Here is a 25,557-nt window from a genome sequence, read left to right as displayed (position 1 = left end):
TAAACACAATCGATCGTAAGATAAAACATCAAAGTGTGTTCATAGAATATATTTTTTTTCTATTCAACTTAGAACGAATCGTATGAGATCATTTCCTCCTTGTCGTATTTTTTTAATTATTGTTTAGTTTTCCTCCTTGTCATATTTACTAACATATTTATTTTACATATTTATATGCAGATGACAAACAATGGAAAGGTTGCATAAATGATTGTGTTCCAACAATTACTGCAAAAATTAGAGCTTAGTTTTATTTTATTTTATAGTCTTCAAAGTTTTATTTTATGATTATAGTTTTTTGTGAAAAAAAGGTAATCTATGAAATTATTCCTAGCATTTCAATGATATATGTTTTCCTTGACTCTATACTTAGATTAATATTCACAATTTATTTTTCCTTTTTTCTAAAAGAAATTAAGAAAAATTGAAGTGGCATTTTGCAGTTAGAAAATATTATAAATGGAAATTTTAATTAAATCATGATTCTTTGTAATGTTAAATCATTAAAAATAGATGAAATTAGAAAAGTTGATTAAAACACTAATTAAATCGTGATCATTATAATGTTAAATCATAATTACTCCATAACAATAATTAAATGCAATCTCCTCCATAACAAATTAGTCAAATAAGTAGGTACCAGACACTAAATGCTTCTTAAAAAATAATTAAATGCAATCTCCTCCATAACAAATTAGACAAATTTAATTATTTACACTTGCAATATCAATAATCTCTCTCTCTCTCTCTCTCTCTCTCTCTCTATATATATATATATATATATATATATATAAAAGAAGCACCATCAGATCATCAAATCACAAAACAATAATTAGTTCAAAATAAAAAATGGCTAAAAAGATTGAAATTATTTCATTGATTACAACTATGGTGATGCTAATTATGATCTCTAATTCAAAGTTAGTATATATATTGTAAATTGGATGAATATTGCTTTAAGGAGTGTATTAGAGGATGCCAAGGTCAAAAACTTATTTAGTTTGTTATAAAGTATGTAATGATGATCTAATGAATTATTGCAATTTTGGTTGTTCAATTCACAAATGTGCAAGTTTAATCAAACGTATACATTCTTTTTTCTAACTTCTTTTAGGGATTTGAATAATTGATTAATGATTTCATGATCTGTTACAAATGTTTTTTAATTATATGATGAGAGCAGATCTATACAGTAATAAATTGATCTATTCGTAAATGCTGTAATTTTGTCCCAAACTTGTATATATCTAGGATGGAAGGCAATAATTTTTGTGAGATCGATTTTATGGCCTATTATCAGGGGCGGCTCAATGTAATCGGAGGCCTAAAGCGAAATCTTAATTAGAGGCCTAAAATCTAAATAAACTTCACATGCATTTATTTAAAATTTATTTTTCTTACATTTTTAAATACAAAGTATTACTTAATATTTTTTATATATAAAAATGATTTATTTGATTTCTTTTTCAATTATTAGTTTTAAATAAGATTTTATTAATTCAACGTTGAAAAATATTATTTTACTCGGGCAATCATTATATGAATTGTTAACATAGTTCTACAAGTAATAAGTTTACAAATTTCAAATAAATATAAGAGTTAAAACCATAGCTTTGATGAAGTTGATAATTTGGTTACCCCACATTTTACTATGATTGTTGTAATGCTTGAAAACCTAAGAAGAAATGGAAAAAGAATTTACAATTCAATTTGTTCAACACTTTTCGACTATTAATTGATATTTTTGACATAATATTACTCTAACTTATCAACAATTTAAAGAAGAGAGTGTAAAAGGAGTTAGAAAGAAAATAATATGAGTATTAGTAGAGAGAGTGTAAGAAAATAAAGCAATATTTTCTTGATTTCTTCTATTTGAATGGGGTTGAAGAGAATAAAATAATAATTTTAAATATATATTTTTTATCATAAATAATCAATATTTTTTTTATAAAAAATTAACACATATTTTATTCTTGATAAATAATTGACGCCCCCTAAAATTGGGGGCATAAGGCCAATGCCTTATTAAAGTATACATAGAGCCTGCCCTGCCTATTATAAATGTTATTTGAGTCATGCGATCCATTACAAATGTTTGTTTAGCCCCTTTCGTAGGAGATGGATAAATAAAATATAAGAGATTTTTGTATGGTTAGTTTCTTTGCTCTTTTCTTAAAATTTTTATTGATTTGGTGTCTGGTACATTCCAACGATTTGTTGATCTTAGAAATATGTCAACTATTTAAATACATATCCTAAAATAATCATGTGATGATATGTATTATACCAAAGTAATTGCTTTTCCAAATATATCAACTGTTTTAAATATATATTCTTTAATTTCCACATATATATAAATAATAATAGATTTAATGTCTTATAAATATGTCAACTGTTTAAATATATATCCTTCAATTCTCATATATATGATATATTAGATAATAGCATGGGCCCAATAATATAAATGGTATGTTTTGGGGCTAATAACCGAGTTTTTGAAGCGATTGCTTGCGTGGATAAAGGAATAAGTTTTTTTTTCACAAATTTGTACTTTCTTTGATGCTATTTAAGGCATAATAAGACTACCCACATACAACATTTTTGAAATATTTTATGTTGTCAATTATCATGATTTATAGTATTTTTACGATAGATTCACTTCAAGAATCAGTGGAATTTTTTGTATTTTTTTCAAAACATATTTTATATTGTCAATTATTAATGATTTATAGTATTTTTACGCAATTTTTAAATATAAAAAAATAAAAAATAAGACAAATAAATTAAAATGGACCCAATATATGTTATTTTTGTTGTCTCAATTTATGTGACACAAATGAAATTTGGAGAGTCATCCAAATTTTCATATTTTTTTAAAAAATGTTTTAAGTTATTAATTATTGTGATTTATAATATTTTTATGTAACTTTCAAATAACATACATTACTAGTCACTTTGTCCTAATGTATGTGATATGGATAAAATTACAAAATTAACCCTTTTAAAATGTCTTTCAGATATTTTAAGTTGTTAATTATTATTATTTATAATACTTTTTTGGTAATTATTATAACTTTTAATGCTTTTTAAGTCATTTGTAAATGATATATGTTGCTTCCTTGATTGGGACTTTTCCATTTGTGACATATATATATAGATATTTGGTGCCCGTGCTAGCACGGGCCCAATAAATATTATTTTTTTTGTTTTAATTTATGTGATATAAATGGGATTTGAAGATCAATCGATTTTTTATATGTTTTCTTAAAAATATATTTGAAGTTATTAAATTGTTGTGATTTATAGTATTTTTGCGTTAGTTTTGAATAATATAGGTTACTCATGTTTCAATTCAAGTGAATAATCATAAATATTTTCAGTTATTAATTTATTGTGAATTCTAGAATTTTTTACGTTATTTTCAAATAGTACATGTTACTTATTCTATTCCAATTAGTCAACCAAATTTCTTATATGATTTAAAAATATTTTTAATTGCTAATTATTGTGATTTATAACATCTTTTATGTAACTTTTAATAATATATAATTTGTTCAAATTCATATGACAATGATAAGATTTCAAGAGTCAACGCAATAAAAATTTAATTTTTTAAAAAAGTTGTACATCTAATATATTTTGTAGCTAAAATATACTCTCTCCGTCCACTTGTATTTGTCATGTTGCGCTTTTTGAAAGTCCGTTTGACTAATTTTCAAAGTTAAATCAGATTGTATTAATTCGATATTTTAAACGAAAAAATTAAATATGCAAAATCTATACAAAAAGTACTATAAATTGTAATTTTCTGCCTATGAATATGATGAAAAAAAACATTGTAAAATATTAGTTAAAATTCTTATAGTTTGACTCTAAAAAGGAAATCATAACAATTAAAAGTGCATAGATAGAGTAGTAAATAGGTAATTAAATTTTAAGAAGTTTAAATAAAAGGTTGAAAAAAAGAATTAGATAGACAACATATATTGAAAATTGAAAACATATAAATAATAAATGGGCCCAAATGAGGTCAAACTTTTCTGCTAATAAAGTAGTAGGTAATTAATGGTGTTAAATTGTCCAATAATATAAATTTTAAAGGTACAACCATAAAAGAAGAATGTACAACATTATCTAAGCACATATCATCCAACACTTGTCATGTGCTAAGTAGTAGATATTTCCACTTATTATTATTATATATAGTTATGATTTAAAAATATTTTTAATTGCTAATTATTGTGATTTATAGCATCTTTTATGTAACTTTTAATAATATATAATTTGTTCAAATTCATATGACAATGATAAGATTTCAAGAGTCAACGCAATAAAAATTTAATTTTTTTAAAAATTTGTACCTCTAATATATTTTGTAGCTAAAATATACTCTCTCCGTCCACTTGTATTTGTCATGTTGCGCTTTTTGAAAGTCCGTTTGACTAATTTTCAAAGTTAAATCAGATTGTATTAATTCGATATTTTAAACAAAAAATTTAAATATGCAAAATCTATACAAAAAGTACTATAAATTGTAACTTTTTGCCTATGAATATGATGAAAAAACACATTGTAAAATATTAGTTAAAATTCTTATAGTTTGACTCTAAAAAGGAAATTATAACAATTAAAAGTGCATAGAAAGAGTAGTAAATAGGTAATTAAATTTTAAGAAGTTTAAATAAAAGGTTGAAAAAAAGAATTAGATAGACAACATATATTGAAAATTGAAAACATATAAATAATAAATGGGCCCAAATGAGGTCAAACTTTTCGGCTAATAAAGTAGTAGGTAATTAATGGTGTTAAATTGTCCAATAATATAAATTTTAAAGGTACAACCATAAAAGAAGAATGTACAACACTATCTAAGCACATATCATCCAATACTTGTCATGTGCTAAGTAGTAGATATTTCCACTTATTATTATTATATATATATATATAGTTATGATTTAAAAATACTTTTAATTGCTAATTATTGTGATTTATAACATCTTTTATGTAACTTTTAATAATATATAATTTGTTCAAACTCATATGACAATGATAAGATTTCAAGAGTCAACGCAATAAAAATTTAAATTTTTTTAAAAGTTGTACCTCTAATATATTTTATAGCTAAAATATACTCTCTCCGTCCACTTGTATTTGTCATGTTGCGCTTTTTGAAAGTCCATTTGACTAATTTTCAAAGTTAAATCAGATTGTATTAATTCGATAATTTAAACAAAAAATTTAAATATGCAAAATCTATACAAAAAGTACTATAAATTGTAACTTTTTGCCTATGAATATGATGAAAAAAAACATTGTAAAATATTAGTTAAAATTCTTATAGTTTGACTCTAAAAAGGAAATCATAACAATTAAAAGTGCATAGAGAGAGTAATAAATAGGTAATTAAATTTTAAGAAGTTTAAATAAAAGGTTGAAAAAAAGAATTAGATAGACAACATATATTGAAAATTGAAAACATATAAATAAGGAAAAACTACCTATCTAGACATACTTTACTATCATATATACATATTTTATCTCTAGTTTAAAAATATTACATATAATACCACTTTTTAATAATTATATCATATTTTTTTAAAAGTTAAATTAGATACACAATCCCCTTAAATATGGTTTTTAATAATTATCTTGAAAGTATATCTCCTTAATTAATGTGACTTTAACAATTCAAATTACTTCCTCTCTCTTCACACCATCAGCCCACTCCCCCACGTTATTCACTGTTTACACACATCTACCATTACCCCCCCTTCTTCCTCAACCATTTCAATACATGTTTTGTCACACACATCTACCATTACCCCTTTCTTCCTCAAGCATCTCAATACATGCTTCCATGTACTAAATTCATAATCAATTATCTATAATCAACATTATATAAATAGGTAAAGTAGATTTTGTTTAGTTATTTCTAGATATTGTATTGTAACTTTGTTCTTATCATGTTAATGTATCTAATTCGAAGCTCTAATTCTTTTAAAGTTCGATTTTAGGATTTTTACATTGTTTGAATCTATTAGTTCTCCATACTTTTTAATGGATGAAAATTTACACTATCATTAATTTCGTACAACGATTTGATTTTTTTTATTTTTTTGGATTAATGATAAGACAAAATACTCTACACTCGTGATTTATTCTTAAGTTCATGCGTTTTAATTACATTCCATATTTAGATACATATAATTATATGCATATGCTTACTATGTATCCGAGATACATGTTCTTGAATATGATGTATGAAATTGATACTTGATACATCAGATTAATACTAGATACATATAAAAGATACATGAAATTAAAATTAGATCATATAATTAATAGATACATGAAATTAATATTAGGTCATATAAATAGATACATGAAATTAATATTAGGTTAGATAAATAGATACATGAAATTAATACTAGATATTTCTATGATACATATGAATGTACTTGTATGATACTCATGTATCTAGTGTTTAGTTTGTTGGATACACCATATATTGATAATAGATACATCAAACTAATGAATTTATTATTTTAAGAGTAATAAAATGAAATTAGTCAAATTAAATGACCAATATATACATGTTTTTGTCTTTTATTAATAATATTAATGAAATTTATTATTTCAAAGAATAGTAAAATAAAATTAATTAAACATATATACACTACTTGATTTCTGTCTTATATTAAGGGATTTGATTAATTTAAATTTCTAAATTAATTGTCCATGTATTTTGAAAATCTAAAAATCCTCAATGATTCCTCTAATTAAGGAAATCAGTTACAACCAATTAATTTAAACAAATAAAATACGTATCTTGATTTTAAAATTCGGCAGATACATGTATCTCGCGAATTCAAATTCCTGTATCTCAAACACGAAATATGGTAGAGAAAGTAATATTTGAAATTATCGGGAATCTTAGTAATTAGGACCTAAACTAGTGAGATTTATGTAGTTTGCCCTATAATTAATAAATGGGCCCAAATGAGGTCAAACTTTTCAGCTAACAAAGTAGTAGGTAATTAATGGTGTTAAATTGTCCAATAATATAAATTTTAAAGGTACAACCATAAAAGAAGAATGTACAACACTATCTAAGTACATATCATCCAACACTTGTCATTTGCTAAGTAGTAGATATTCCCACTTATTATACTTATTATACTTATAGTTTGACTCTAAAAAGGAAATCATAACAATTAAAAGTGCATAGAGAGAGCAATAAATAGGTAATTAAATTTCAAGAAGTTTAAAATAAAAGGTTGAAAAAAAGAATTAGATAGACAACATATATTGAAAATTGAAAACATATAAATAATAAATGGGCCCAAATGAGGTCAAACTTTTCGGCTAATAAAGTAATAGGTAATTAATGGTGTTAAATTGTCCAATAATATAAATTTTAAAGGTACAACCATACAAGAAGAATGCACAACACTATCTAAGCACATATCATCCAACACTTGTCATGTGCTAAGTAGTAGATATTCTCACTTATTATATATAGTAAAGTAAAAAAGTCAATTATTTTAAATACATTTAATTTAATTTCCATATAAGAAGATAGTGGTAATATAATGCAAGATCAACAACAACTATATAAGTCACATATAATTAATGACTCAAATCTATATATTATAAGGCACCCAAAAACATAAAGTGAGAACAAACAAGTTAACAAAAAAAAAATATGGCAAATATTATTTCATTTATGAAATTAATGGTGATGCTCATTTTGATCTCTAATTCACAATTTGTTAATTGTAAATTGGATCAAAAATGTTTTAGGGAATGTAGTGAAGCATGTTTCCAAAATCCTGGGTGTTATATATCATGTGGAAGAGAATGTCAAGTTTCTTCTCTTAATAAAAATGTTTTTTCTCCAATGGATTATTGCAATCTTGGTTGTTCAATTGACAAGTGTGCAAGTTTAATCAAAGGTACATTCTTTTTTTCAATTTTTTTGGAGTTTGAATAGATTTTTATGTTCCGTTACGAATGTTCTTTTAGTTAAGAAGATCGATAAGTAGAATGTATGAGATCTTTATCTGATATTTTTTTAGTTAAATCGTAACTGATCACAGGAGATCATTTTCTCTTTGGGATTAACGTGTGGCGTGTCATTTCTTTCTCTGATATAGATCTTAAAGAATTTTCAATATTTGGGGAGGTTATGTTTTATGACTAGCCATAAATGTTATTTGGTTATATGATAGGGGCAGATCTATAGTATGGGGTATGGTTCATGTGAGTTCAGTATTTTTTGTTCGAACTCTATATTTATTTTTTTGTTTCTTTTGTATTTAATGGACCTTTTAGACCACAGTCAAAAAAATTCTTTTGAATAAATTAAATTTTTCTATGAGATCTTTATCTGATATTTTTTTAGTTAAGTCGTAACTGATCACAAGAGATCATTTTCTCTTTGGGATTAACGTGTGGCGTGTCATTTCTTTCTCTGATAGAGATCTTAAAGAATTTTCAATATTTGGGGAGGTTATGTTTTATGACTAGCTATAAATATTATTTGGTTATATGATAGGGGCAGATCTATAGTATGGGGTATGGTTCATGTGAGTTCAATATTTTTTGTTTGAACTCTATATTTATTTTTTTATTTCTTTTGTATTTAATGGACCTTTTAGACCACGGTCAAAAAAATTCTTTTGAATAAATTAAATTTTTCTATGAGAAACAATAGATCATGGTACGTTGTCTAGAAGGATAACTTTCCAAGTGTTATATTTGCACAATTTATAAGAAAATTGGGACAAAATCTAATTATTGGCCTAAAAATGAAACGTTAGCATAAATCAACCTTTAATTTGATATTATTGTAGAAATTCATCAGCTTCAAGTTTTAGATTTGTCTATAAGTGGATTAATCATTTTCGTTTATTCAAATTGTAATGGATCATATCTTGAAATTATTTTTTATTTTTCTTATTATTACTTTTTTTTCTTTCAAATTCATTAACATATTTATTTTGTACAGATGACAAACAATGGAAAGGTTGCATGAAGGATTGTTTTGGCCATTATTGCAGAATTGGAGCTTAGAAGATAAATTAGAATATTAATTAATTATTGTGATATCATTGTTGACACCCAATTTTGGCTCTCCACATTTAACTATAGTAATTATAANGGGGTGCTTAACACCTTCCCCTCGAGTAATCAAAACCCTTACTTAGAATCTCACTGGTTTCGCAAATCAAAACAGAGTTTACATTTACATATAAAATATGGTTTTCCTAATATTTTCCTTAAAATTTAGGTGGCGACTCTAAAACAAAACAACAATTTTTCCAAAAACAGAGTGTCAGCCACATTATGTTGTGAACTGTTTCGACCGGTTCGAAATAGGGTGCGACAATCATTAATTAATGTTGTGAATGAAAAACTACTCATAATGTCATCTTTTCTATATAATAGATGTTTTTCTTGAATCTATATTTAAATTAATTAGAAGATAGTATTTTCTTTCTATATTTGAGTAAAATGCTGATTTCGCTATTCTATTGTTTCAAATCCATAAAATTTAAATCATGAATCCTTTCTAACTAGTGAACCAAAATTAATTCTTTATTTCCGAGACTCAAAATCAAAGCTTCGGGTTGAGGGAGAGGAATCTCATAGGTACATAGTAGAAAAGAAAAAAGAAAAAAATCCCCTGAAGGTTCACTTGGTCGAAATAATCTTTTAGGTCACAAATTTATCGACATCAAATTTGTAAAAAGAACAGAAAGTTGGTAAAAGGGAAGCATCAGTCAATATGTTATAACTAGCCAATAAATGGCTAAAATATGATAAATTAACATAACTAGCGGTCCGCAGAAAAAGATAGCCAATAAATATATGATATATGTATAATTAGTGTATACAATATACATATATTGAATAACAAGTAGCTAGTAACTACAAATATTTTTGATCGAGCGATCTGATATGTAACTTCCCCTAAAGAATAACTAAACCATAAACTAAAAATACATAAAATTTTACTCATAAATTTTTTTCTTCTTTGTTTCCAAGAAGAGGTCCTCTTTAGTTTTACCAAGTCTATTCACTATATCTTTCATATTTACCCTCTCTTCTTGTCTTTCTTTTGTGCATTCCAAAGCCAACTCCATCATACTAAATATGAAAATCTCATATTCTCCAAATAAAATATTTTCATCAACAACTGTCTTCAAAGAACTTGGAAATGATTCACTGACCCATTGCCTCAAGTTCATGTTTTCATTGAAAAACTCATTTGTTGGTCTTCTTCTTGTCAATATCTCTATCAACATTATACCATAACTATAAACATCACCACTCGTGGACACTATTCCCTCTGAGCCATATTCTAAAAACACAAAAAGGAAAGGAAATTAATATGTTATAACGAATTAAACATAGCTTCTATACTATCAGTAGATATAAGCTAAATCCAGTTGATTCTGCCCTAATCTATTAAGGGGTGGACTTTTCTTAGTTCAAGTTTTTTTTTTTTTTGAGTGGGTCCCCAAATAGCACTTGTAGGATAAGTATAAAAGTGGGCCCGGTCTAATTAAAAAGATAATTCTAACAAAAAAAAAGAACTAAGCTAGAACTTTTCAAGATTAATAGGAAGCTAGGAATCTATTAATAGTTTCATGCTGCGACGATCTATATGGAAGGGCAGTTTAGTTGATACAACCAATAAAGGGGCAAAGAGAAGCCCTCTTGCTACAAAGAAAGTGAACGGTCAGCTCAAAGGTTCAAGACTTAGCCTAGCGTTAGTGAAACTAGATTCATGCATAGTAAGTAGCACCTAAATCAACTTAATTGACCAGTATTCTATTTTTCAGAGAGAAGATAGACCGAAAATATGCCTTATATTAGGAAGAGTAGTCAGAGAAGAACTGTTTACCTGGTGCAATGTAGCCAATAGTACCCAATGTGTTAGTTTGTGCCATGGAGTTGTTTTCACCTAAAATCTTTGAAATGCCAAAATCACCAACATGTGCCACCATTTCACCATCTAATAAAACATTTTGAGTCTTCAAGTCACAATGGACTATAGGTGTATCATAACCATAGTGAAGGTATTCCAATGCCATTGCAACATCAAGCATTATGCTAACTCTTTGAAACATGTGTAAGACTTGATGTTCCTTATCATACAACCAACTTTCAAGGCTTCCATTTGGCATATACTCGAGAACGATGGCTCTAAAGTATTGATTGGAACATGTAGTGATCACCTTGACAAGATTTCTATGTTTAATGCTTCTCATCACTTCACATTCGGTATCAAACCTCTTGCATCCTTCCTCATTTTGCATATTTAGAACCTTTATCGCGACCATTGTTCCGTTAGCCAATATGCCCTTGTAAACAGAACCAGAACTTCCTGAACCAATCATGTTAGAGCCACTGAAACTATCCGTTGCTTGTTGAAGTTCACGGTATGTGATCAACTGGTGTGTTGTGATTTCTGTTAACTCTTGATCATGGTCTTGAAGTTTTGTTCTTCTTGATCTTCGCTTAATCCATACGAACAGAACAACAAATATGAGGAAAATTGATGCAATCACAGGAATGACAACTACTAGCACATGTTTTCTAGATTTTGATCGTTTCGTAGCACATTGAGAAACTTCTGATATAGGTTTTCCACATAAACCTCTATTTCCAACAAAAGATTGTGAAGAAGAGTTTGCAAACACAACACTAGTAGGTATTTCACCTTCTAAATGGTTGTAGGAAAGATTGATTTCTTTAAGGAACTGAAGTTTTTCTAAGGACTTTGGGATGTTTCCTGATAACTCATTTGATGATAAATCCAAGAACTTCAAACTTAACAAACTGCCAAATGATGAAGGAATTGCACTCCGTAACGAGTTGTTTGAGAGTGAAAGATAACTCAGGCCTATGAGGTCTCCGAATGTACTTGGAATCACACCGGAAAGTTGGTTGCTTGAAAAATCTATACCTTCAATAGATTTCAATTTTCCAATGTCAATAGGAAGTTCCCCTTGTATTGAATTTCGCGTCACGTTTAGAAAAATCAGGCTATCCATTTCCCATAGACTTGAAGGTAGGCTTGAGGTGAACTTATTGAAGCCAAATGAAAGCCTTTGCAGTCTAGTGAGTTTTCCAATGCAACTTGGAATAGCCCCAGAGAGCTCGTTTTCGTGTAGAAATGTATCTCCCAAGTTTACCAAGTCACATATTTCCTCTGGAATTGAACCTTGTAGCTTGTTTTTGCTTAGATAAAGCCTCTGAAGTTGCTTTAGCTCACCAATCTCTGGTGGAATGGTTCCTGTCAATTGGTTACCGTTCAAGACTAGCGATAACATGCTGCTTATATTGCCTACTCCTCTTGGAATTTGTCCATTTATCTGACCATTCTCTATGTTAAACATTTCAATAGTAGACGAAAGATTACTAACCGAATCAGGCAAGACGCCATTCAAGGGGTTGTTAGCCAATATCAGAAACTGCAGCCTCCTACAATCCACCAAAGAGTTCAAGAGCCCAAGCTCTTGTTGTCCTGGTTCATTTGTAAGCTGATTACCACCAAGATTCAAGAACTCGAGCTGGCGTAGATTTCCCAAATCACTTGGAACTATGCCTGTGAACAAGTTATAGGACAGCTCTAGCTCAATAAGGTTAGAAGCATTTGTGATATACATTGGAATTTGTCCTTCAAGTTGATTATCTGGCAAGAAAATTCCTTTAAGGTTTGGAAGTTTAAGTCCAAGAGTGGTTGGAATTCGCCCTGAGAGATCGTTATCACTGAAAGCAATGTACTCCAAAGAAGATATATTGAAGATAGATTCTGGTATTACACCAGTAAGATTATTGAAATCAAATCCCAACATCTTCAAGTTTGGTAAATTTCCAAGTTCTTGAGGAATTGTACCACTTGTATGGTTGTTCACACAACCAAGAAATTGAAAAGTGGAAATATTACTCAATGAAAGTGGAATTGTACCACTTATTGCATTCTGAGTTATATAAAAACTCTCAAGCCTTGATAAACAACCAAGATTTCTCGGAATTTGACCTGTTAAATTGTTGTAAGACAGAACAAGAGTTCTTAGCTTACTGAATTGACAAAGTCTTGAAGGAATCTCACCGATGATTCGATTATAACTAAGGTCTATAACTTCAAGATTCATCACACCCTTTATTTCATCAACCAAGAATGAACCAGAAAGACTATTGTTAACCAAATACACAGCACGTAACGATGACATGCTGAAGATCAATCCAGGGATTGAACCTGAAAACTGATTATGTGACAAATCTAACTCAACAAGTTGGCTTAGATTCCCAATCTCAGTAGGAATTTTACCACTAAATCTATTTCCATCTAACCTCAATCTCTCTAACTTTGTAATGTTACCAACAAAAGGATGAAGAGTTCCTTCTAGTTGATTGTTATGAACATCAATGACTTCCAAAAGAGGCAAATTTCCAAGTTCATAAGGAAGAGTGCCTTGAATAATGTTGTTACTAAAGTTAAGTATAGCAAGAAAGGATAAGTTAGCTATTGATGGTGAAATTTTGCCTTGAAGATTCATGTTTGGGAGATTTAAAGCTATGACTCTTTGGTTTTTTGGATTACAAGTGATACCAAACCATGAGCAAAATGAAGTATTTGATGTCCAATTCTTGGAAAGGAAAGAAGAGTTATTTGTAATGAGTTGTTTAAAAGATAACAAAGTTTCTATGTCTGTTTCATTTGTGGAAGTTGCATGTAGGGAAAAAATTGATTCTTGAAATACTAATAAGATTAGGAAAAGAACATAGCTTTTCTCCATCTTGTCAAGGATTTTTTTTCTCAAGAAATTCGTGATTTGAACTAGACTGACCAACTTCTCAAATGGTTTAACGAATCCACTTGAGTATAAAGATCTACTCTTTGAATTACAAGCAACAGACAAAAATAAGAAGATGATACTGTTAAAGGAGACTAGAAAGTACTTATTTCAATATGTATAATAATCAAGCTATTTATAAACAATTTGTAATACTTGCTATGTTCTTTTGTCATCTTTTTTTCCAATGGGAATTAAGAAAATGTTGTGAGATGTTCATGTTTGACCAAAGATTACTCCTCCGTTCTAATTTATATGAGTTAGTTTGATTTGACATGGAATTTAGAAAAAAGAAAAAGACTTTTGAAATTTGTGGTCTGAAATGAATTATCGATATTTGTATGACTATAAATCATTTTATTAAGGGTAAAATGATCATTTTAAAGCTAAATTGTTGTTAAATATAGAAATATGTCATTTTTTTAAACTGACCAAAAAGGAAAGTAAACCATATAAATTGGGACACAGAGAGTATAACTTTGAAGTAGATACCACCAAAGAATGTGGTGGGAAGAATAGGATTCATCTACCCTTAATCAAAGATCTCGATTTTGAGCTTTAGGTATGGAAAACAAATCTTGGTAGTGTTTTCCTTTGCGTGAATTTGAATTAGTTGAATCCTAATGCGAATATCAAATACCGAATGAAAAAACGAAAAAGAAATTGACTTTATAGTAGATAGGAACTTGATTATTAATGATTTCAAATAATGAGAAAGGTTTAAAATCCTATTAAAGTGAACCTTAATCAGTCAAAATCAAGGAAACCAGCAAATATGACAAAATTCAGTGTAAATGTCAATATTACTGTACTCTTTACACGTTAAAAGTTCCAATTTTTGACTCTTGGAAAGTAAGTGTGTAGAATACTAATTTTTTTCTAATCAAAGTTAGAGAAAAAAAATTATTTTTGCAGTCTGTCTAATTTTTTTTTTAAAGGTAATTTGATATATATATTATGGATAAATATCTGAAATTATCTTAAACAAAGCAAGTGACTTTGTGATCGTATGAGAAATCAATTCTGAACGTTAAACTCATTAGGAAAATGGAAACGCGATAATTTATATTTTTGTCTAATCATTTATAAAATGGTAAATAAATGGCTCAAATTGGATGAAGAATAGTCTTCCTAATGCATTAATTAGTAAAGCGAAAAAATACACCAACTTCCAACCGACATGATATTGACATTAGTGTCGACAGAACAAAATAAAGATATCAAATGTTATTAATAAGTCAAAGGATTCGTAGATCGATTTGATGTAAACAACTAATATTGATGGTTTGAATTTCACCAAGAATATTCAACTTCGATTTAATAAAGCGCGGATTTCTCATTTGTGTTATATGTATGTATCATACACACATTTGTATGTATAATGTTATACAAGCAGAAGGAATGGACACATTTAAGAATGAATACTTTAGTGTTAATCTTTCTTGTGAGTTTCCAATTTTGTTATGTAATATTCGTTTAACTTTGAATTCTGCAATCATATCGAAATGAGTTTAAGTTATATACACCATTGACATAAAACATAAAGAAGTTTTCATATGACATGAACAAGTCAAACAAAATTCAACTGTACATGTGATAATAGTTGAATAGGTGAACATTTTCAAATGACTTCTTATACACTACATAATGTGGTTCAAAGAAATGCAGGAGGAAGAGGAGGGGGACTGGGAACTGGTATCGCGTTTTCCTTCGTTCCTGGATGACATGGTTTGTAGTAATCCGTATACCAAAAGGCGCGACAACAATGAAGGAAAAGACTTCATGACAGAGCCTCGGCCATAAGTGAGCGATGCTTCTGTTGCTGTTCATAAAGGTCGCGGAAGATGCTGTATTTGGCATCGTGGTACTTCTTCACTTTCACGTCTTGAGACGGATGAACAACCTGCCATCAACCGCATGAGAAACATAAGAACAATATGGCACAATGAACCTTAACAGGAAAGACATTTTTCAAGTAGCAGCCAAGTTTAGTTCCAAGGTGGAGATGAAAGATAAAACTACTAGAATCTGGTGTATGGCACCAAGAAGGGTGGCGGTGGAGGAGAGAAGACGGGGTGTCTTTCCATTAGGTCGTCGGGAAGAAGCAAACACAAGAATGAAGACAGCCTCTCTAAGCAAGTAACATGAAAGTGCAGTTAAAGACTCCGCGGAACATTTAATCTGTTGTCCCAACGAGATCTAAACACAAGGAATTTTATTATCTGTGATTTCTGCATCAGGGTGTGGATGTATAGTTCCTAAAAGAGACAAGTTTACCCAAATCGACCAACCACGGAGAGGTAAAGTCGGAGCCAATGGAATTTTAAAAGTTAAAAATGCAAAAGCATGAGCAAATTGCAAGAGAAAGAGAGAATGGACAATAAACAAATGAATGTTTTAAAGTTCAGGAAGGCAACAGCTATGTCATAAAAGATTGTTCTTTCAGTGAGAAAAGTAGATAGTGTAAACAGTCGCACACCTGACCAGCTGCATTCATTGCCTTCATGGCGTCACGAACAGTATGATATTTCTTTGACGCAACAGCACCAAGAATAGCAGACCCCAATAGCACAGATTCATTTTCGCGAGGGAGAATGATAGGGTAACCTGCACAAGACATAATACAGATTGGAATTGATTAATATATCCAAAACGGAGAAATCTAGGATTATTCAGTACCAATGTTGAAGGCTTCACAGAGATACTGAAAGATAATAAATTGAAATCTATAATACACCCTTTCCAGCAATTGGAAAGCTTGAGGGAAAGTTTAGGATTCACTACCATCCATAGAAGTCTATCACTTCCTAACTTGTTTCAGGTTATTTCCTTCTATTTCACCGTTTACTGTTCTAGGGGAGTTAACCAAGTTGTTGTAGTATACTGGTGAGTATTCCCGCCCATCACGATGGTGACCGACTGACCGGGCTTCGACCACCGGCAACAAAGAGTTTTTATTTTGCCAACCCAACTTGCTTGGAACTGAGGCGTAGTCGTTGTACTGTTCTAGAGGAAACCCAGCAAGGATATTATGCAAGTTTTGATTTTTTGCATTGGTATCAACAACAAGGATACTAAGCAAGCTTTGTCTACTTTTGCCAGCATCAACAAGGACGGTTGGACAATGAATTTTACAAGTATAACTAAACAAATACCCAAAAGTTCGATTTGTGAAAGATGCTCTTCTAGACCTAAATGCCAGTTAGCAGCTCCTGAACCACTGGGTAACGCAATAACGTTTTAGCTTTGGTTTTAATTTGCTTCAACTGACTAACTGATTCGGAATGTTGCGTGAGACACAATCTACTAACTAATCTATTTCTTTCAAATGCCCCACTAGAAACATATCATAATTTCATTTTATAATACCTTGGGAACTAATGAAACTATTTTAATAAATTTTAGTTCTCTCATTAATCTTTTGCAATCTATTTATGCAGAGAGAGTAAATGCATTACATTTTCATCCACTTCATGTATATCACATAACTCATTGATAAATAGCATAAAAAGGGAACGAGAGAGAGAGAGAGAGACCAATAATATCCGCATGCTCTTGAACAAATAGGCGATTCTTTGCAAGTCCACCACAGGCAAGTAGTGTGTCAATCTGGACATAAAGAAACAATACAAGGAAGATGATCATTTCAATCAATCCGGTAATTATTGGTTCAGGTATCAAAATGGAAGGCATGTACACTTCATGTTAAAAGCTCTCAGCATAAGAAAAGCAACAAAGAGAAGATCAAAGTGATGTTGGTAGTTGAGTGTTGTCTCACTTTCCACTGGGATAGGCTTGGTGGTAGTTTGGAGCACCGTATCTGCATCTACTTTCTAAGTATTAGTATTATTCTAGTAGTTTCTTGTTCTTCAATTCCTATTAGTATTATTTGTTGTTTCTTGTACTTTGGTTATCATATTATTTATCTGTGAAATGCTATGTAATGTTTTCTTACTATTTGCCATGGCTTCTTCACTTTCGATTTTATGCATCCAAAACTGCTTTGGAATGCTTTCCCTTCTTTATTTTCTTTCTTTTCCTTTTCTTTATTTGAGCAGAGGATCTATCGAAACAACCTCTTTACCTTCCCAAGGTAGGAGTAAGGTCTGTGTACACACTGCCCTCCCCAGACCTCATTAATGAATTTACACTGGGTTTTTTGTTTTTTGTTGTTGTAGAAGATCAAAGTGATCAATAAGAAACGTTGAGACACACAAACACTGCATTATCTAGGTTCTTTCTCAGACACATCCCAACCTCCCACCACTGTTACCAAAAAGCTTACATCATCTTTGCTTTGAATGACTGAGTTTCAACATTCAAAGTCTATTCAAAGATGCATATGCTAGCCAGAAAAGGTCATACAAGTCAACAATAAGGAGAGCTGATCAAGCATACCAAACTTTACAGGTTTAAAAACTCTTCACTAAACTAACTAAATACAAGTAGTATCAGGAAATGAGTCCCTCACCTTGTGTCCATTAGCATTGCAATGCTCTACTATATGGCGGGTTCCATATGCAATGCCTTGTACTGTGGCAAGGTAAAGAAGTGCCACCTGCTTTTCACTAGTGTCAAGTGTTAAACCAGAAATCATACCTTTTGACTTTGGATCTGCAATAGGGGACCTGAAAGAAATTTTGCATGTAATTTATTACAGATAGTAGGCAATCAAGGTAAAAAAACAAATTAACCATCCTACAGTACTATACCTGTTGCCATGAAAATCAGGGAGAATATGCATATCATTAGTCAATGCAGCTATAAATGGCGACCCCTCGTCTTGCTTCATTGATTCCAGTATCTCATTCAACAAGTCAAATATTGAGATTCCTAGCAAAAGATACAAACTTTTAACTTTTAAGCAGGAGACCACCACAAAAGGAGAGCAAAAAGCAAATTGCATGGGAGTCAAGAAAACTTTGACAAGGAGCACCAGACATATTTACATAAATGCCACATCAAGGTCATCTTACTTCGAGATGCAGCACGATTTGCAAGATGAGGAGATGCAACATGATTCTCAATTATATGGTCTAGCAACGAACCAGTAGCACTCTGTCCTCCTTCAGTAAGCCAGTACTCGGGCACCATCGCTGAAAATATTGCAAAGAGCAAAATGATGGAGCATCATTTGCTTGTAACAAAAGCAATAGCATTTGCAGATAAAAAATGGGAACCCTCCAAGATTAATGTTTCAACTAAATGCAGAACCTAATATCTAACCATAAGCATTTCTTTTACAGCTTTTCAGCATTACAATGTCAGTTTGACTATGCATACCCCGAGAGACATTTACATCATTTGAACAAAAATGGTTTGAAAGAACTGTACATTGCAAGTGGAAGTGTACCTGACCAGAAAGGTCCCCAGACTCCAGGTATGAATAATTTTGTCCGGGATACAGCCATGTGGCATGTGGAAGTACCACATACAAGTACCATACGCCTACTTATAGCATCCTCATCAACTTTCAAACATGCAGGAACAATCCGTCAATAAGTAAATATAGTCAATGATATAAGCAAAGATATTTTGATCATTCAACATATCCAGAAGAGTACTCAATAATAACAACCTATAGATTCAGAATCTGATGCAAGCACACTTTCCATTACACCAACACCACCAGCATGAGCATCTATCAGAGCAGTACCTACTGGTGTCCCTGCCATCAAACCCAATTCCTGAAACAGAAAGCAGCACCTTAGTAAAGTAACATTATAGCATGAAGAAAGTAAGGTGACTTATAACCGTCAAAATCACAAATGCTTGCATCATTGGGAATGATTGTGTGCTTCTTTTCACTTTTGCTAATAGTCAAGATGCAATGTGATTTTTATAAATACTTCACCTTTGCAGCATGTGGTGTTAAACCTGAACCCAATGCATGACCGGGGAATGCTACACTTCGCCCTGCACATGTTTATTATAAAATCATGAATAAGATAACTAAGCAGTTCTTCAGACTAAAAGATATTCCACTATACGAACAACACAATAAATATTGACCCTTTGCGACAATGTGCCTAAACAGTTCAAAAGATACTTTTTTTTAAGTAGGCAGGTTTTATAAATCTCAATCCATAGATAAATTAGAAAACAATACAAAACAAAAAGAAATACACGAAAATGGAACAAAAATAGAAAATAAATAGGTAGCTAAGCAGATCTACCACTGTTTCCCAGGACACGGATCAGTAAATGCTGATGGCAACCTAACATGAAAAAATGCACAAATTTGTGATTTTTCCTCTTCTTTTTTGGTGAGAGAAGACCAATCCCCAAACTAATCCCTAATATATGAGAGGTGACTGTATCTGTTTTCTGAGACTCATTGCTCAACTTTCAAAGATTCTTTCAACAGCCGCACATTGTAGCATGACTTCAAATAAGATGACGAATAGAGATTGACAAGTTTGCAACAAAGTCAGTTCCCTGAAATTTTTTCAAATCATACATTTTAGCAATTTAAGTGAAGCTTCAAAAATACCTATCTTAGCATGATGCCCATCAACAAGATCACCTAAGCCAATCTCCTCCCAGAATCCATCATCCCATCCACAAGATTCCATAGCACAGGAATCTTTCTCATTTATCTGCTGCATGTGCGCATGGCCTAGATATGTCCATTTGCATACAGTGGTGCATAAACTCCTCGTGTCATCTCCTGTTGCTCTAATAAGTTAACAGAACAGATGGCATCACCTCTTTCTGTTAAAACTTCAAGAGTTAAAGTTCAGGAGCTATTTCTTACTTGTATGTTAACCAATCACTTAGATCCATCCACCTAAATACCATCGACCAGGATTCTTGGAGATTTTCCTTCACCCACAAGAGCTGTAAAAGCAATTTTGTATTAACAAGAAGTAGATAGAGCATATCAAGATGTGATGATCAAGGAAGTAATTAAGTAGAAATTTCAAATTTTCCTTTTCGACTTCCTACAGTAGAAAGAAAAGAAGCGTAAAGATGTCAAGAGCAAGCAAACAAACAACACATACTTATTCAACTTACTTCATCAAAAAAAAAAAATCACATACTTATTTGACTATCAGATTCAGCAGGAAAGTACAGGTGATATCGCTGATATTTATTCATTACTCGGTAAGAAGGTATGCATGTCATCATCCCCAATAACATCACTCTTTCCATACGGTTCCAAAAGTATCCTTCAGGAGCACACAAAAGCAAGTGCATGTTAAGAATTCAACATTGAAAAGCAAATTTCTGACAACCTAACCTCTAAGTCAGTCTCTTTACAGGACAGAACTTATTCTATTGCTTACTTACTTCTATACTCCTGCACCCTTTTTCTTGGGTAGTGGCAGGAGAGAAGGTGGATGTGGAACGGGGCATAAAAGTTACACACTGAACAAGTACTGCCCAGATCACCTCATGCCAAGCAACTACCAAGATAAAAGGGGTCATCCACATGAAAACTTCCACAAATTCACCCAACCATCAAAAGTGGAAGCATATAACTACTCTTTCAATGTACCTGACACTATTTAGACAGGTTTCACAGGCTTCTAGCTGAAATAAGTATCTTTTGGCATTCAATTGTGTGATAAATTTCACCTTTGTGGCAAGACAGCCGAGACTAACAAGCATTTAGCTCTACATTATGAAGTAACTACACAAATATGGAACATCTTTCAGCATATCAGATGGATATTGCCAAAAAGTTCCTTAGAATTGTTGAAATGTTGGAACAGGGGAGGAAGTCTTCCGAGACAAAAAGCAGATGGAAGATGTCAAGATGGTACCAGGTTGCATTTGGTGGACTGTTTGGAGGGAAAGAAATCTGAGATGCTTTTTAGGAAAGGATGCTTTTAAAATTTTGGACTGACTTAACTCTAAATTTTAACATATGCCTTGATACTCAAGCTGGTAAAACTTAAGTTTGATAATTTTGAACAACACTGGGATAATGAACAATCACCGAGCCTGAACCAGAACTAGCCAGGAGAATTATCAACGGGGAAAAGGCCCCAGCAAATGGAGCAGTCACTGAAAAACTCACAATCCCACCGGAACGGTCCAGCAGAGACTAGAATATAAAACTAAGAAACAGGGTGAAAATTCTAGCCAGGTGAATGGTGTGAATTAGAATATATCAAAATTGTAGAGGCTCTGATTCTATGTGAAAACAAGAGAAGAGATTCTTGGGATGCATAGATGACTCCATTAAGTAGTATGAGAGGTGTGAAATACCCCGTTCACTTAATATCTCTTCAGTGTGGCACTAACTAATATTTGACTAACTTACCATTAACATTCTAGTAGAAATGTTGCCATAAGGGGTCAGCTAAACTCACCAATACATACTTTAAAAATAAAAAATCGCATTTAGGTAAAAGATCCAAGACATAAGCAGCAGTCCTTCCTACTAGTGTATGTACCTTTGGTGGCTCCATCTCGGGGGATACACCTCCACCACAATACTGTAGTACAGGTGAATTAGAGGCGTTGATCCTCTCAGTTTGTTTTACAGCTCTATGGTCCATCCACACTATGATGTTTCTTCTAGTATCACCACTCCATGAAACCGTGACAGGTTCACCCTCAGAATCGACAGCAACTGCATAGAGGAATCAATTCATCCATGTTATTTACTACCGTAATTCAGCATGTATACCTCAATCAACACGCCGGACTGATGAACTGCAGAAGTTAGTGAGTATATACCAAGAGAACAAGTAGCAGCGAACCCCAGTCCCTTAACTTCTTCCTTGGAAACACTGCCGAGGTCACATGCCGTTTTTACAGCAGTGCAGATCGCTAACCAAATATCAGTTGAAGATTGCTGAATTCGACAAACCACACAAATGAAATCAAAAGCACAAAGAACTGAAAAGGAAGAAATCAAGCACTACTTCAGCAAAACAGAGTATGGTTTTCTCATTGCTACCTTTTAAAAGCATATTACTATCAAGTAAACATATTGTAACGTGACACAACCAACAAAAGTTGACCAAAAGAGATTGAGAGAAATCAATCATATAGACAAACAACAAAAGGCAAGAACAAGGAATGTCCATTTAAAAATAGTTACAACATCTGACCTCAACACAGTCACCGTCTTTCCATATCTGTATTGGACTACTAGCAGAACCTAGAAGCTTCCCGTCCTCATTAAAGAGACCTGCACTTGATTGTGATCTTAACATTAGTTACATATGACCACTCAGTGCTGAAAATAGTAACAGAAGCTTAACATTTGAGAAGTGATATCATCGAGTCAACATAAAAAAAGAGAAACATAACCAACATCAACCCCCAGGGAAAAAACCAACTTCACAATTAATTCATACCAACAAGTTCCATATTCATAATACTGCAAGATTTCACTCAAAAACAAAACTCACCAAGCACCACATTCATGAGACAGCAAGAATTCATTCAAAAACAAGCACTTCCAGCAACATCCACACCATTAAGTCAACATCAACGCAAAAAAGCCATGATTTTTTCACTATAACCAACCTCAAAACTTCAGGTAAAAATCAACTTTACACTAATTCGAACAAGCACCATATTCACAATACTGCAACCATTCAAAAGCCGAGTTTTTTCGACACAAACAACCTCAAAACCCCACTAAAAAACCAACTTTACAGTTAATTCAAACAAGCACCATAATCACAATACTGCAAGCATTCAAAAGACGTGATTTTTTCACCATAACCAACCTCAAAACTCCAGGAAAAGAACAACTTTACACTAAATTCTAACAAGCACCATATTCAAAATACTGCAACCATTCAAAAGCCATGATTTTTTCACCATAAGCAACCTCAAAACCCCATCAAAAAAACAATTTTACAGTTAATTCAAACAAGCACCATAATCACAATACAGCAAGCATTCAAAAGACGACTTTTTCACAAAGACCAACCTCAAACACCCATAAAAGAATCAATTTCACAATTAATGCACACCAACAAGCACCATATTCACAATAGTGCAAGAATTCATTCAACCCCCCCCCCCCCCAAGCACCACTTGCACGAGCACTGCCAGTACCAACATCCACACCATTAAGTCAACATCAACACAAAAAAGCCATATTTTTTTAACCATAACCAATCTCAAAACCCCATTAAAAAAACCAACTTTACAATTAATTCATACCAACAAACACCAAACTCACAATACTCAATCAAAAGAGAAAAACCCCACCTGCTCGAGCACTGCCAGTACCAACATCCACACCAAGAAACACTGAACGAAGCTGCCTAGGAAGGATATTAGTTGTCATTTCCACAGCAAAAGAGTTAGAAATTGGAAAAGAATTAAAACGGTAATAGCTATGGCGCTGGTTTTGATGTGTAGAGTCAAGAAGTGGTGTTGTATCTGTCATGGATTTTCTTGAATCCAATTTTTTATCCTTTTTTTCTTTAAAATCCATTTTGTCCTTTTCTTCTTTTTTTTTCTTCTTCTCTTTTTTGTTAATTTTGTACTGTCAGTATGATTATATGTATTCTGGATTTGATTTATAAAGATCTGGAAAAAAAAATTGTGAAGAAGAAGATGATGATGAGAATCTAAATCTGATTATCTCAAATATTATTAAATTTTTTTCTTTTTTTTTTTGTTTATGGTTAATACAGTATCATTATTTATTTGTGTTTTTGTGCTTGTCTTGATATATATCATGATAAAAATATAATAGTGAATATTCGGATTTTCAATTTTTATGGAACTTTCTCTGAGCTGCGGAACTAATTAGTCTATTAAAATGTCGAATTAATCACTTCTATACGAATTTTCACGTGGATGAAATTGGTGGAATGGTCTCAATTAGGGATGGGATTGCGAGTGTTTATGAATTGAACGAGATTCAAGATGGGGTAATGATTGAATTTGCCCGAAACCATGACCTTAAATAAGAGGGTATGGATGCCGCCGCCTAGAGTATAAGGTTAGTAGGTAGTAGAGTGGTGTTGTTGCTTTTCAAGTGTGTAGGCTTATTGGTGTTGGTGTTGTACTATTCGTATTATGCTTGCTTATATTATCTATCATCGTTTGTTGTTTCACGTGTTTCAGTTATTGCACTGTAGTTTTGGGTTATTCTTGTTTGTTTGTAGGTTAGTTGATTAATGCACAATAATCAACTAACCTTCTATCCTAATTTGCGATTTTCATACTTCTATCTAAGATCATGTACATAAAATTTAAAATGTGTCGATACTTCTTTCTATATAATAAATTTTCTCAATACATTTTTAATTGATCTCTACCTCACATGACATCCGCTATAAATTGCCAACTCTCACACCTTCTCACTAAGACATCTATCATTTCTCCTTTTCCTATGCCCAAAAACCACAAACAACATAAAGAAAAATTTATCCAACAATTTTTTTTTTCACTATTTAACGAAAACAAAACATTAAATATATGCATTTGAATCATATTAAACTAAGAAAATCGTCTATTAACCCTTTCCTGCCCAATATATGAATTTTTTCTTTAATATTAATTATAAAAATATAATTCATTGAAGATCTACTTCGTTAAAATATTTGTATTGATAGATATATATTTCATACAAATATAATTATTTTTACAATTACTATTTACTTTATAAAAATCAATTTTTATTCTAAAATGAAAAAGAATATATGACATAGTGTACAAACAATTATGCACCCATACAAAGTATGAGAAAGGAATG

General features: G+C 31.4%; 2 protein-coding genes across 5 annotated transcripts; both read right to left on the bottom strand.

The window, feature by feature from the left end:
* Window positions 1-9,848: 9,848 nt before the first annotated feature.
* Window positions 9,849-13,842, bottom strand: LOC125877340 (probable LRR receptor-like serine/threonine-protein kinase At3g47570). Its single transcript, XM_049558665.1, has 2 exons — window positions 10,916-13,842; window positions 9,849-10,369 (listed from the first exon to the last, which is right to left on the bottom strand). The coding sequence occupies exons 1-2, from the start codon at window positions 13,815-13,817 to the stop codon at window positions 10,020-10,022; spliced, it is 3,252 nt and encodes a 1,083-aa protein (XP_049414622.1). The 5' UTR covers window positions 13,818-13,842; the 3' UTR covers window positions 9,849-10,019.
* Window positions 13,843-15,420: 1,578 nt separating this feature from the next.
* LOC125876345 (uncharacterized) lies at window positions 15,421-24,507 on the bottom strand. 4 transcript variants are annotated; one of them, XM_049557517.1, is made up of 15 exons: window positions 24,060-24,507; window positions 22,943-23,022; window positions 22,566-22,683; window positions 22,280-22,458; window positions 20,632-20,714; window positions 20,368-20,552; window positions 19,729-19,790; window positions 19,453-19,561; window positions 19,228-19,344; window positions 18,851-18,970; window positions 18,587-18,707; window positions 18,346-18,502; window positions 17,411-17,483; window positions 16,354-16,481; window positions 15,421-15,777 (listed from the first exon to the last, which is right to left on the bottom strand). In XM_049557517.1, the coding sequence occupies exons 1-15, from the start codon at window positions 24,286-24,288 to the stop codon at window positions 15,655-15,657; spliced, it is 1,884 nt and encodes a 627-aa protein (XP_049413474.1). In that variant the 5' UTR covers window positions 24,289-24,507; the 3' UTR covers window positions 15,421-15,654. The 4 variants fall into 4 exon arrangements, with proteins under 4 accessions (XP_049413474.1, XP_049413476.1, XP_049413475.1 ...); XM_049557519.1 differs by having other exon boundaries at window positions 22,566-22,727; window positions 22,943-23,027; window positions 24,060-24,212; XM_049557518.1 differs by having other exon boundaries at window positions 22,943-23,027; window positions 24,060-24,212.
* Between the last annotated feature and the right edge of the window lie 1,050 nt (window positions 24,508-25,557).

This window comes from Solanum stenotomum, chromosome 9, assembly GCF_019186545.1.
Source record: "Solanum stenotomum isolate F172 chromosome 9, ASM1918654v1, whole genome shotgun sequence".
NCBI classification, from domain to species: domain Eukaryota; kingdom Viridiplantae; phylum Streptophyta; class Magnoliopsida; order Solanales; family Solanaceae; genus Solanum; species Solanum stenotomum.
The sequence above is the reverse complement of the archived record's forward strand: the minus strand, read 5'-3'. Positions and strand labels throughout refer to the sequence as shown.

Coding starts and splice junctions, on each gene's coding strand:
- LOC125877340 (XM_049558665.1), bottom strand. CDS start 13,817: ATGGAGAAAAGCTATGTTCTTTTCCTAATCTTATTAGTATTTCAAGAA. Junction 10,370..10,915: donor TATTGGCTACATTGCACCAG/GTAAACAGTTCT, acceptor TTGTGTTTTTAG/AATATGGCTCAGAGGGAATA.
- LOC125876345 (XM_049557517.1), bottom strand. CDS start 24,288: ATGGATTTTAAAGAAAAAAAGGATAAAAAATTGGATTCAAGAAAATCC. Junction 22,684..22,942: donor AAGACGGTGACTGTGTTGAG/GTCAGATGTTGT, acceptor TGTCGAATTCAG/CAATCTTCAACTGATATTTG. Junction 20,553..20,631: donor AGTGATTGGTTAACATACAA/GTAAGAAATAGC, acceptor TTAACTTATTAG/AGCAACAGGAGATGACACGA.